The sequence below is a fragment of the Zea mays genome, chromosome 6 (genome assembly GCF_902167145.1).
Source record: "Zea mays cultivar B73 chromosome 6, Zm-B73-REFERENCE-NAM-5.0, whole genome shotgun sequence".
Taxonomy (NCBI): Eukaryota; Viridiplantae; Streptophyta; class Magnoliopsida; order Poales; family Poaceae; genus Zea; species Zea mays.
The window spans coordinates 116,780,918-116,795,640 of NC_050101.1; the positions used below are offsets into that span (position 1 = coordinate 116,780,918).

General features: G+C 43.9%; 1 protein-coding gene across 1 annotated transcript; it reads right to left on the minus strand.

Moving 5' to 3' along the window:
• Positions 1 to 1,427: 1,427 nt before the first annotated feature.
• Positions 1,428 to 14,579, minus strand: LOC100274433 (PHD finger protein-related). The gene is made up of 5 exons (NM_001148792.1): positions 14,328 to 14,579; positions 14,060 to 14,218; positions 11,582 to 11,842; positions 3,491 to 4,123; positions 1,428 to 1,791 (listed from the first exon to the last, which is right to left on the minus strand). Exons 1-5 carry the CDS (start codon positions 14,418 to 14,420, stop codon positions 1,699 to 1,701), a joined length of 1,239 nt encoding a protein of 412 aa, NP_001142264.1. The 5' UTR covers positions 14,421 to 14,579; the 3' UTR covers positions 1,428 to 1,698.
• Between the last annotated feature and the right edge of the window lie 144 nt (positions 14,580 to 14,723).

Sequence of the window (14,723 nt, forward strand, 5' to 3'; positions counted from 1 at the left end):
ATGTTTGTAATTTCCTACGAAGCTGTTCAACCTCCCGTCCTACATAAATTCACTTTTTCGAGGGCCTTAAGTTTTGTTCTGCTTAATCTTTAAAGTATCTTCGAGTTATCTTGTGCCAAGAAACCGAAGGTATGTTTGTAAACTCGTTTATACTAAAGAAGTAAGACATATGCGATGAGCTGAGGTACTTTGTGGTTCATTGTGATTTCATTTAATACTGTTTCATTCACATCACATTTTAAAACCTTCTTCCTTAAGTACCACTTCGAAGAAGTGATAACTTTCTCCTCTATCTTCTGAGATCCTTAACCATCTCCCTGAGAAAAGTAGACAGTAAAAGCCAAAATAGACTAAATATAGCCTGAATGATCCTAAAAACCCCTCGAAGGAGATAATAAAGAACCTAAAGCAGACGATATCCTACTGCAAGGGTGGTCTTAAGAATCCAAAAGAGGTTGCTCAGAAGAGATAGATGTATCCCAACCTCTATTGCTCTCGCGTAAAGCCTTTTTTACGCGACACGAAAAAGTGACTACGAATTCCCCTTTTTGTTTGCGAATCCCTGTTTGTATCCTTTGAGTGCACGCCCATACGTAGCGATCAAGAAAATCGATCAAACTATCCCAATACCGTGAAAGAGAAACTTCCAAGATCCAGGGAAGCTTATCATAAAGGGCTTCAACAAGGGGGACGAAGGTTCAAACTTCTTACCTTGTGTTGTCTTGTTTTTTTATTTTATATAGCAATTGAAAATAAATGATCAACATGTCTTCTAGCTCAACATCATTTAGTGACTTAAGGTTTGCGAGCTCAATAAGAACCCACATTTACTTTTGAATGCATAAGTTCTTCAAATCTAGTTTTCAATGATGTAATCGCCATATCAACCATAACTAAGGTGTCGTTTGGTTCACAAAATGTAACATAAAGGGCAATGGTAACGATTCACACTCAAATACCGACGGTAACAAATTTGAATAAGGTGATATCCATTTGTAGTGTGGCATCAATTACGATTGGAGTTAAACAAACATGATTTAACGTTATCAGTTACCTATTACATTATCAATATACCAATATGTGAACCAAACAACACCTAAGAAAATAAGAAATAATTAACTGCAAAAGCCTTTTCAGCTTGTAGAATTTCTTCGAGTGCCAGCTACTGGTCTCTTGCTTTTCTTTGGACTGAACGGCAATATTGGTCTACTTTAGTTTGTTATCCTTTCCTTAATTTGTTGCAAGTCATAGCAAAATATACATATATAGGGAAGATGAACATGTCTATCAGATTTAGGGGTCTAGCACTAGTGGCCTTCGATCCAAATCCGGCCCTGGCCACAGCTAGCCAAACCATATAGGGCTGATTGGTTGGGTGCAAAACCAGTTATCCAGACTAAGGATATACAAATAAAACATGTAAGAAAAAAGCACGGTGGCAACACAATGTATATTATATTATCACCTAACAGGATTGAGGTTCATGGAGCAAACAGGTTTTTGGTGGCTTGGGCCATCGGAACCTACTGCAAGCGACTTCGGTGCATCAAACATTACCGCGTTCCAGCTAGAATTCAACATTACTGGCCCGATTAGTAAGTACCACCTAAGATAACATTACATTTACTAGCCCAACAAACTAGGACCTCTGTCCAGCAGAACGGTTGCCTCGGGTAGGGTCCGATGCGGTCACAAAAGCTAAGATAACCTCTGTTTCTTCTTCTTAGCAAGATTCTCGAAGAATGAATGTATATCATCAGATGTTACCGGTTTTGATGCATCGAAGGACTCCTGCTCAATGTATCAGGTAAAGCAAAAACACCAATGAGATGGCTGGATAAAATCAGATGCCAGCATAACATATTTAAACGAGACATGGAAGTAAATGCATCGACAAAAATGAAATGGCATTCCTCTTTTCTGAATTAAAAAACACGAACATGACAAATATATTGTTAAATTGAAAAGTAAATTCAGTAAACAAAATCAAGCTGCATACAGTCTAACACACTAGGAAAACATGAAAACAGAATTGAAGACCACGAACTTCTTATGTTGTGGGTGTGCTTGGTTTGGGTTTTGGCTTTAGCTTTTGCCTCCTAAAAGCCAAAAGCCAAACCAAAATCTAAACCTTTGGGACGTATTAAGCACTCAGGAGGCTGATAGACATGTGCGGATTCATTCTTCCTCTGGACAGTTCTCTTTGAAGTCGTGTTATAAGGCTTTCTTCATGGGTTCGATTACTTTCGAACCATAGAAGAGGTTATGGAAGACTTGGCTCCACCCAAATGCAAATTTTTTCTTTGGTTGGTAATAAGGAATAAATGTTGGACAGATGATAGACTGCAGAAAAGAGGGTTAGATTATCCTGAGGTTTGTCCTTTATGTGATCAAGAGCCAGAGAATATCCAACACCTACTTTGCACTTGCATTTTTGTGCGGCAATTTTGGTACTACATTCTTTCCTCTAATGAGTCCGCTTTTGCTGACTGGTGGGAGAAGGTGTGTAAGCAATTGCACAAATCCAAAAGAAGAGGCTATCTTGGGGACTTGGTGTTTATGGCTTCATCGTAATAAGACGGTTTTTGATGGTGTCAGACCTTCCATTCATGGAATAAAAATAGTTTTTTTGGATGAGTTCGAGTGCTGAAGGCTTACCGGTGCTAGACATCTTGAGGCTTTGGGTCCTGGTGCTGCAATTTTTAGGTCAAGGATTCTTTTAGGTGATTAGTGAAGAGCAGCTGTGTGTGTGATCTGCTGGCGCTTTTTGCTGTTGTTCTTTTGCGTACTGCTGTTTTCATGCTTGAAGGAGGCTGCAGTTCTGTGCGCAGCAGGAATTGGTGGTCTTGTGTTTTACCTATTTTGGCATTGTACTTTGGTCCATTTTGGGCTATTTTCTTCTCTTAATTTAATGATGCACAGCTCTCCTGCGCGTTTACGAAAAAAAACAAAGAGTTGTATCCAGGAAACAACCTTTTCTAAAAACCGGCTTTCTTGCAGTGCAAAACTGAAAGCACCCTTGGACCTGCTTTTAGTGGCTTTCGGGTAGAACTGTGAAAACATATATCGAAGAACTTTTAACGATTTTTAGTGGTTTCCACCAAACAGTTTTTAGCTTTTTAACAGCTCACAGTCCACAGCAGTTTTTTTCACAGCTCACAGCCCACATCAATTTTTTCACAACCACAGTCCAACCAAACAGACCCTTAGACTTTGAGATGAAAAAGGACAAAATGGGCAACAGGTTCATCTTTAAGTAAAGTTTTAAAACATGCAGGTCCACTTCTTTGAATGGCTGTGATGTGATAAAGAAAGATGTATCAGATAACAAATTTCTCAAATCTTTTACAGTAGTCAAAAAAACATGTTTACTTCTTAGAATGGTGTCCTGTGTTTTAGCAAGAAGCATTAAGTATCAATTTTCTCCAATCTCATACAACTACCAAAAAGCTTTCACCTACTCATCGATAAAATAAGAGAAGATTGTTACCAGAAAGGACTGAAACTCATTCTTCATGTCATTGATGCCACTTATCATCTCTATCTTCTGAACATGATTAAGTGAATTCAGAAAATTTGTCTCAGCTCCTTGCTGCTGCTCCAGTTTCATCTCCCTCTTCTGCTTGGCAATCTTCTCGTATTCCTCAATAGAATCCTCCTTGTCAATAAGATATGCAATACCTCGTTGTGCATAGAAGTTGAAGCATGTTTCACACCTGCATAGTGTCTCCCTCCAACCTTTAGACATGAAAAAAGGCTCACTTTTATCTGTAATAGCTGGCATTGTATTCACATCCACTCCTAACTTGCAGTTGTTGCCAGAACTGCTACCCAAATTGGCCTCCTCAGGAACTGCAATAGCTTTTGTAGAATCATTCTCAACAGAGGTCTTCTCGCCAACCGTATTATCAACAAGAGCACCATTTTCATGTTTCTCAGGGTCAGCATGCCCTGAAGGTTTTTTCATCACATTCGAGTCACTTGCATCAGTTTCCACTGCCAGATTTGGCTTACCAGAAGCCCAAATTGTATCTGGATACAATTTCAAGAAATGGCAGACAGATGAGCATTTGTGGCATATCAATTCCTCATAGAGTGGCTCCCCTTCCTCATCTCTTGGTATCTGCAACAGAGGAAAGTCATTAAGCACACTAACGATTTGTATGTGCTACGAAACTAAACAGAAGCTACATTTTATCCTCTGGACTCTATTCAAGAAAGATATGTGGCTCTCCTGCATTTTTTTTAAAAAAAACATTTTATCCTGTGGACATCTAAAAAGGACCAGACAAGGGATATGATAAAGATGCACGCAATTTGCAGTTACAGCCTGATAAAGGCCCTGTTTGTTTGAACTTTGGGCCACTTTTAAACTAGTTTTTAGAATTTCCAAAAGCCGAACAGCTCCCCTAAATGGCTTTTGGCTTCCTGGAGCTTTTTGGCTTTTAGAATTTCCTGAAGCATGACACAGCTCTCCTGAGGGTTGCAGTAAGAAAAAATAATGTATAAAATAAGTCATTGTTGAAACAAAATGATGCACAACATATTATAGTTGCTGGCACTTCACAGGATGCTACTGATGCTATGCTTCAAGATTCAAATTCAGAGTTTGCATTGAAGGACCTAGGGCAACTCCATTAGTTCCTTAGAATTGAGGAACAAAAAACGGATGATGGTATTCACTTGTCTCAGACTAGTATGCTTTAGTGCTTGGTATGTTTTAGACTTGCTTGGTAGAGTTGAAATAATGAATTGCAAGCCTACTACGACTCTGCTATGATACCATGAAAGAAACATGGCACCGGGATATTAATTGCTTGCCTTGACCTCCATGATCAATGGGGTTGTATATTTATAAAGGGCAGAAGCCACCTATTACAAGAGAAATCCTACCCGGTTACAACATCCGAACAGAGTCTAAGTCTCTAACTCTAAATGATCTAGATGCATGTAGTCATGTTCTGTTTTATATCTAACCTCTAATCATTGTTTTATCTCTAAACTCTAACCAGAGTCTTTCTAATCTAGTCCAAGAGAATACTAAACATGATGTGGATTGGTTGCCGATCTCAGGGAAGACGTCGGGAGAGAAGACAAGGAACGCAGATTATACGAGTGGTTGGGACGAGGAGTGTTACTCGTGTCACAGGTAACCCTCCAAACTGGAAGATATATTAATTTATGGAAACCTATTACATATAACGAGGGTTTTATAATCTAAGCCATGCCGTTATAACAGGGACTCCAAAACCAACTAAGAGATAAACCTGTAATCCATTCTAATCTGGATAACGACTCTAGCCAATCTTGGCGGCCCATATGGCTCAGTCACTCTGTTAGGCCTTACCAGCCGCCTGTGGCTTAACGCGCCTACTATAAACCTTTCCTACAAACGCATCTGCTGCATCATTCAGCTTCTCCTCAAGCTGTATGTGAGGGAATTTGCGCTGAAAATCGTCTAACTGGACCCAAGAAGCTTCTGCAGCAGATCGACCCAGCCATCTGACCAATAGTTCCCAAACACTTCTGTTCATACGTGCCTTGACGACAGACTCTGGCTCTGGAAAAACTCGGCCATGGAGCAATGGAGGCAGAGGTACTATTGCCGTGAGTACGTCACCAACAAATTTCTGGAGCAGTGAAACATGGAAGACATCATGAATCTTCGCACGAGGAGGAAGCTGCAGTTTATAAGAAACGTCTCCAATATGTTGTATCACCTGGTATGGCCCAAAGAACCGTGGCCCAAGCTTAGAATAATTGGCTGTCGGTGTGATACCCAATGCCGTTCTCTGGTGCAAACGAAGCCAGACCTAATCACCAACCTCAAACTGTACTTCTCGCTCTTGTAACTGTGTATCAGCGGCAAGAACCGAAGAGAGACCTGGCTGATATGATATCATGGTAGGTGGATCCCGGCCATATACTACCCGGAAAGGGGAGCACTTCAACGCCGTCTGAAATGACGTGTTATAATAATACTCTGCCCATGGCAACCATGTGAGCCAAGTACATGGTCAATCTCCAGCTAGACACCGTAAGTACGTCAAGATGATTCTATTGGTGACCTCAGATTGCCCATTTGATTGGGGTGAAAAGCGGAGCTCATGTGCAACTGCACCCCTGACAACCGGAATAGTTCAGACCAAAAGTGACTTGTAAAAACTGGATCACTGTCACTAACAATGGAACAAGGAAGCCCATGGAGCCTAACTATATTTATCAAAGAATGCCCGTGCGACTGAGGCTGCTGAGTAGGGGTGGCTGAGTGGAATAAAATGCCCATATTTGGAGAACCGATCGACCACCGTTAGAATGAGAGATTTACCCCCTACCTTTGGAAAGCCTTCTAGGAAGTCCATCAAAATATCACTCCATACGCCAGCTGGGACAGGGAGGGGCTGCAGTAAACCTGGTGGATGTAAATGTTCTGGCACATAGTCCTTCACCTTTTGTGTTGCCTTAGGACTGTAAAACAAAGCACGCCAACGGTTGAGTGACTTCTCCATGCCTTCATGACCACCATCATGAACAGCTGCTAACGAATGTGGCCATGCCGACAAGACATCAGGAACGAACACCTTAATACGAAATAGGAGTAACCATCAACCTCTGCCCAGCCATCCGGCACCGTTCCTGCAGCAATGTGATTCCTAAGTTCAATCACCTGAGGATCTGTAGTAGCCTCCTCTCTCAATGTATTGAAGATCTCAAACGTTGGGGCTGATATGCTAAGTAAACCTGCGGCTTCATCCCGTCTAGAGAGTGCATCAGCAGCTCCATTAAGCTTTCCTGACCGATACTCGACTGAGAAATCATACCCAAACAGCTTACTAACCCACGTGTGCTGAGGAATACTGGAAAGGCGCTGATCCAGAACAAACTATTAAACTTGAGGCTGTAATGATCAGTTCTGACTTTAAACTGGCGTCCCCATAAGTATGGTCTCCAGTACCGAACAGCTTTAACTAACCCAATTAACTCCCGTTCATATGCTCGCAATTTCTTATGTTGAGGAGCTACTGCTCTGCTGAAATAAGCTATAGCTCCATCCCCTTGATGAAGGACAGACCCGAATCCTAATCCTGAAGCATCACAATCAACCACGAAGCTTTGTGTGAAGTCAGGCATTTGCAACAAGGGAGCAGTCATGAGGGCTTGCTTAAGCATCGAAAAAGCAACATCTGCATCGTCAGTCCATGTAAAAGACTCTAGCTTAAGCAGGGCAGTAAGAGGTGCTGCAATTTCCCATACCCGGCGATAAATTTCCTGTAACACCCTGTTAGGCCCAGAAATCCCCGAAGAGCCCGTAGGGTTCGTGACCGAGGCCAAGCTTCTAGCCTTCTACAGCTGCTATCTTTGAGTTATCCATGGCCACCCCTGCTGCAGAAATTGTGTGACCCAAATAGGAGACTGACCCAACTCCAAACAAGCATTTGGACCGTTTGAGTGTGAGACACTGCTCCAGTTAGAGTCTGCAGCACCTTCTTCACATGTTGAAGATGAGACAACCACTGTAAACAAGGATGTCATCAAAAAATACCAGCAGAAACTTGTGAATAAATGATTTCAGCACATCATTCATAAGACTTTGAAATGTTGATGGTGCGTCGGTGAGACCGAATGGCATGAATAAGAACTCGAAGTGACCCCTATGTGTCCTGAATGCTGTTTTTGCAACATCCTCAGAGTGCATGCGGACTTGCTGATAGCCGCTTCTGAGGTCCAGCTTGGTGAAGTAGCGTGCTCCCCGTAGCTCGTCCAGCAACTAATCGACCACGGGGATAGGGAACTTATCTTTGATTGTCTTGTCTTGAGTGACACAAAATTGCCATGTGCCATCAGTCTTTTTCACCAGCAAGACAGGTGAGGAGAACACTGATGTGCATTCTCTAATGATTCCTTGTTGCAGCATCTCGTCACATTGTTGTTCGATCTCGTCCTTCAATAGCTGTGGATACCGATACGGCCGTACTGCAATGGGTGGTGTTCCAGGCAGTAGGCGAATGTGGTGATCATGGTGCCGAACTGGGGGCAGCCCTTTGGGTTCCTGAAGTATGTCGCCGTATGAGTCCAACAGCGCCTGCAGAATGTCGTGCCCGGAGTGGATGGTCGCACATTGCGGTCCTGGGGCTGTCACCCCCTTCCATCGGACCTGATAGCCATCTCGCCAGAATGACATGGACAAAGCTTCAAAGTCCCAAAGAATGGGTCCCAAGCTGCGCAACCACTGTACGCCAAGAACCAAGGCAAAGCCATCAAGGGCAAGGTGAAACAACTGATGGAGAAGTGCTCTGAGTTAATCTAGACTGGAAGATTTGTGCATAGCCCTGTGCTAGTCACCCGATCACCATTGGCGACTTTAACAGTCAACCCTTACCATGGTGCCACTTGCAGGTTCAATCTGGTAGCCACGTCGTCTTTGATGAAAGAGTGTGTAGACCCCGTATCAATCAGTGCCACTAAGGGATTGCCCTTGATCATAATTTGTAGCGGCATTGTGGTGCTGACATTGACACCTGTCAAGGCATGCAGTGAAATTCCCAAATCCTCACTGTCATCCAGCAGCGTCCCTTCATCAAGTTCAATAAGGAACACCCCCTTGGAGCCACACTTATGATCCGGCGAGTATTTTTCAGAACAATTATAGCATTCTCCTTTAGCTCTCCTGGCAGCCATCTCTTCGGCGGTCAGTCTTTTGAAGCGTGGCCGTGAAGGCGCTGAGATTCCTGTTTTGGGGGCTGCTGAAGGAGGACGTATGGCCCATCCCGACATATGTTTGGTGCCAGATATATCTGTGCGTCGTTCATAGAACCGGGCGAGACTAATGGTGTGCTGCAGGTTGGATGGTGTCAGGAGTTCAACGTCCGCTCGCAATGGCTTGCCAAGACCAGCCGTGAACAGATTAACCTGTTGTTGCTGAGAAAGGCTTCCACAACGACACAGCAGCAAGGAGAATTGCCGAGCATATTCATCCAATGTGCCGGTGCGGTAGAGGTATTTGAGTTCAGCAAGCCCATTAGTGTGCAGCGCTAGTCCAAAACGCAGATGGACAGAGTCCGTGAACTGCTCCCAGGATAGCTCCTCATGATCACGATCAAGGGTGTAGTACCATTCAGCGGCCGCGCCATCCATATGTATCGACACTTGCCACACCCTGTCCTCCAATGGCGTCCACATCCCACGGAAGTAAGCCGCACATTTTGTCAGCCATGGTAAGGGATCCGTCTCGCCATCATAGCTGGGGAAATTGATGTTGGGGCGTCGGTTGTCGTCACGTCAGTCGCGGTAGTGCCCATGCGGCCCCACACCGCGTCCGCCGCCCACACTACCCCCCGCTGCCATCCTGATTGACAGGATGGGGAGCAGGGATATCTTCGCTGGATGGCTGCTTCTCTAGGCGCGCGAACTGGCGGTCATGGGAGTCCAGGCGGCCAATGAGCGTCGTGATCTGGGCCAGCGTCTGCGTTTGCTGGTCCAAGATCTAGCGTAGCGTCATCGTTAGGTCCTTCAGATCGACATCCTTGGATTCGGACGTAGGGACGGACATTGTCGTTGATGCCCTGAAGGTCTCCGATACCAAATGATATGGATTGGTTGTCGATCTCAGGGAAGACGTCGGGAGAGAAGACTAGGGATGAAAACGGTCGGAAACGGTCGGTAAACACTAAAACCATTGCCGTTTTCATATTTTTTATCGGAAACAAAATCGAAAACGGTAACTCCGGAAACGGAAACGATATCGGTATTTCGGAAACATCGGAAACGAAAGTTCAGTGCGGAAAATACACCGGTAACGGTCGAAATCTAAAATACGATCGGTAAACATATCAAACTTCAAAATAAAACAAATTGACAAAACATCACAAATACCACAAGTTCACAATTCATGATATAACAAGTTCACAATATAACAAGTTCACAAGGATCACAAATTTATAATATAAAAAGTTTACAAAGATCACAAGTTTACAATATAACAAGTTCACAGTATAATAAGTTCATAAAGATCACAAGTTAACATACTCAAAGTTCAAAATTCACAATATCCACTCGATTTAGTTGACGTGGCATGCTTACTCATGAAATATTTTTTCCTTACATAAAGGGTTTTTTCACAGCCTCACAGGAAAACCCTAAAATCTAGTGTGTGGAAAAGACAGACTGTCGGCTCTCTATCATTATATATTACTAATACATAACATGTGCATAGAAAATGGTGGATTCATTTGAGAGACCAAATCGTTAATCTCAACTGCCTTCCAACACCATCTAACCCCAAAAAAATCTTAAAGCGTCCAAAAAATACAAAAATATGTAATCCTTATCCAGAGATGTACAGGCGATGCGAAAAAATCACATGCTGGAAAATTCCGAAAAAAATTCCGAGACACAATTCCGGAAATTTCCGAGACATAAATCCGGTAATTTCCGACAAAAACCGGTAACCGATGGAAACGGTCGGTAAAACACCACGCCGATTCCGATACCGATTCCGATAGAAAATTCCGAAAACCGATTCCGTTTTTGAAAAATACCGTTACCGATGAATCCGATCGAAAAATTTCGAAATCGGTTTCCGGAATTCCGAAAAATTCCGAAACCGTTTTCATCCCTAGAGAAGACAAGGAACGCAGATCATACGAGTGGTTGGGATGAGGAGTGTTACTCGTGTCACAGATGCGGAGAGGTGCCGCCAGGGTGATCCAGGTAACCCTCCAAACTGGAAGATAAATTAATTTCTGGATACCACATTCTACGGCCAGGCTTTTATAATCTAAGCCATGCCGTGATAACAGGGACTCCAAAACTAACTACGAGATAAACATGTAATCCAACCTACTCTAGATAACGCCTCTAGCCTATCTTGGCGGCCCATATGGCCCAGCCACTCCGTTAGGCCTTACCAGCCCCCTGTGGCTTAACACGCCTACTATAAACCTTTCCTACAAAGGCATCTGCTGCATCAGAACAGCTAGATCATATTCTATGCACATAATATTCTAACAATATATTGTTAAATCAATGTGTAAGCTGTACAGCGCCTCTCAGTAAGAGAGTATTAGTCCCACTAGCATAAGTATTATAAGGGCAATTTCCCAATTTTGCTAAACCTATGGTAAGGTATAGTAAGTTACACATTGTTGAACCAATGTGCAATCTAAGTAGTTAGTAGTTTGGCTAATCATTACGGTCCAGCTTGGTTCCCAAGAACTGAGATTGGAAAGCAATCTAATAATGAAATGAGAAGCACTTTCTAGATATTGATTTCAATTCATGGGATCCAAACAAGCCCTAAGATATTTTTGGTCCCCAATAGCATAATTATTCATGAGCAATTAATAATGGACTACAACAATAGTACCGCACCTAGACTAATGTAATTCCCTAAGTCTAAGGCCAGAATAAAAATCTAGAAGAAATGGTATGAGCATAAGAAAAAAATTATGAAACTACTAGCATGTAGCAAGATGTTAGTATTGCAGATACAGGTGATGCAACTAGGCAAACACACAGGAATCAGAACACAAAAAGCACCTAACATATATGATCGCATTTAAGGTACTGGAAAATATAATACCTCTTCAATAGAGTTAAGACCAATATGATCCCCATGAAACCAGTCCTCACATATAGAGCATTGTATCATTTCAACTTGCTCCTTAGCTTCTGGGTCAGGATAAGGCCGCCCACATGTGCAATAGGAACCTTTGAAGTTATGGTTATAAGTATTTGCTGAATTCTCATAATCTTTCTCAGGGCAGAGTTTGCAAAGGTGACCACCAAACTTTGAGTTGCCACAATCACAACGAAACTTCCGCTTTGTCCAAAGTTCAACAATCTTACAAAAAAGAAAAAGGTAATCAGATATTAGCCATGTGGAAGCACAAAACGATATAATAGAGAAGATTCGAAGGCAGCAAACAAGGTTTTAAAGTCGTCCGACTAATCGCAATTAGTCGCAATTAGTCGGCCTTATCGCTAGTCCGAGCTCGATTAGGGTCTCCGACTCGACTAGAGCGACTAGATAGCGATTAGTCGTCCTAGTCGCCGACTAATCGCAATTAGTCGTCCGACTAAGGGTTATGGTCGACTAGTTATGCCTGTTTTGGGCCACTAATCCGACCTCTATTATGTGGGTCGGCCCACCACCTGTACACAACACAAACGTTGTTTTGCCCTATGCCCCTGCTTATACCAATACGGTACGCACTGTTGCGTGTGCGCTCTTCCCCATCTCAGCCACCCCTTCTCTAGCGTCGCCACCCCTTACCCATCGTCGCCACTCTCCTCTCATGCCGCCCTATTGTGCTCCCTCCATCCCGCGGCGGCTGTAGTCTGCAGAGCCCCCCTCCAGCGCGTTCTCGTCCTCCTCTGTTGTCTGTTCAGCGGCTGAACAGGCGAGTAGGCGACCACTCCTATGTTTAGAATTCAGAGATTGGGATGAGGACCTCTTCAGACGGTAATTGCTCTGATATTTTGGTTGTTCAGTGTTCTCTGTTCACTAACTGAGTAGTATTGTGCTCGCCTTGGCCTCCTCTTGAGTTGTGCTTCACTTGATTGTTGTGCCACTACATATGAGAATAGGAGGCGACGTAATAATGTTGAAGTCATCTTTCCAGAATCTGTGTTGCCCCAGCCCTAGAACAATGGCAGTGGCACTGGTACAGTTCTGCAGTCTAGCTAGGCAACTACAGTTATATATATTCATATATATATATTGATATATATATATATACACACACACGCATATGGTCCTGTTATAGGTGGACGACTATAGGACGACTAGGAGTCGACTAGCCTCGACTAATCGAGCAAATCGACGACTAATCGTGATTAGTCACCTTATCGGTGCTCAGGCGACTAGAGTCGACTAGCCGACTTTAAAACCTTGGTAGCAAAGAGTACATATGATAATGCATTTTAGATATTCTTTTGATATAAATGAGTTAGCCAATCTGAATAGAATAAAATGTTAAAATAAAAATGAAACAAATAGTGACAACTGACAAACAATCACATGAATTACATCCACCGAGCAATTGTGTCACTTTACCACATATGTGAGAGCATGTTAACAAAATTTAGACGGTCAAATGCGGTGTACCAATACCAATTCAGCAACTCCAGATAAACTACACTATCTGCTATATACCATATATAGCTAAGGAGAAAATGACCCTGCAATCATCGTTCATAGTCATGGTGTACAAACCTATAGAACAAATTGTCTAAAGCATGCATATATATAAACACAATTTCCCACCTTAAATAAAGACAATTGCATCATGGGTAACTCGCAGGGTAGGTGCAATTTTATCACAGAACTTGAAAATGGTGCGAAAAAGTCACTAATATTGTTTCTTTGGTGCAATTAGGTCATCATAAAAACAAGTTCAAAGCAATCAAATCCATATGGTACTGACCAGGCAGCCAGCATTGCAGTGAAAGGCATGGACTGCATGTGCTACAGAGGTCCGCATGTGGGTTTTTTGTGCGGGTTACTGCTAAACAAAGAGCTTCTCATTCCATTCATCATCAAACAGTCGGTGAACGGGCAGGCAAAGGAAGCAACCCATCGATGGCAAAAATGAAATGTAACCATAGGGCTTCATAGCAGGCTGGAACAAGATACTAAAGCCATAGGGGTTTACAACAATGGGTAGGGTAGGGTAGGGCTGCCAGCCGAGAACGCTGCAGTGTTTCCGCATGATACCTATGTTGCTTATAAGCCCCATTCTGTAGCTGTTCAATCCCTCATGTCTTTTAGCTGAGCAGGTATAGTTAGACAAGATGTTCAAGTGACCTCATTCACATGAGATCCCCTCATCCATCGGAGGCTAAATAGGAGCTCAATTGAAGAGCTTTTTCGTGAGTTTGAACTCTCAAAATGGGGTCAGGGTCAAGTAAGATCTTGGTTGGAGTTGCTCTAAGAACCTCTGCAGGCGACCAAACAAGGGCAGACTCAGACTGCACTCCACAAGCCTGAGCATAGGCTAATGTAGGCAGCCAATCAGACCCAACAGTACTGCTTTGGAAGTGGGGTGAGGTGGGTCACCTCATGCCCGTCGTGGCAGGCGAGGCTGCAGGCGGTACAGACCCCGGCGACTCCATCCGGCACGCAGGTGAGGCAGGAGAAGACGGCCTGGCGCTTGAGGTATCCGCCGGCGTAGGTGCACTCCTTGCCCTCGTCCCCGCCCAGCACCAAATCCGCCTCCTGCACAGCGTTCCGCAAAAAGCCATAGCAGTAGGCTGAGCGTCAAGCAAAAATCCACCTCAACGAAATAGCTGTCAGAGGAGGGGGGGACGGGCAAGAGGTAGGTAACCAGCTCCACGGCCTCGATGTCCTCCATGTACTCGTCGAGGGTGAACGCGGGCTCCGCCTCGTCAGGGAAGGCGTCGCGCCCCGTGTCGGCCATATCTTCCGCCGCCGGGTTAGGGTTTGGACTTGGGGCTTGAGCTGGGGTTGCGTGTGCGCAGGCGTGATTGTATTGGATTGGATGTCGGAGAGGGATTGCCCTTGGTGGTGGGAGCTGGGAATGGAGCGGCGGAACTGGAAAGGAATAAATGGAGAGCGGAGAATTAACGGAGGAGAGGGAATGGAAGCTGAGGAGGGAGGGGGGGGATCCGGTAGAGAGGGAATCGTCGGAGAGAGGGGGGGGGGGACTTTTTTGCTGGGCCCAGATTTGAGTCAGTCTGCGTGACTGAAAAGTGGGGGTGGG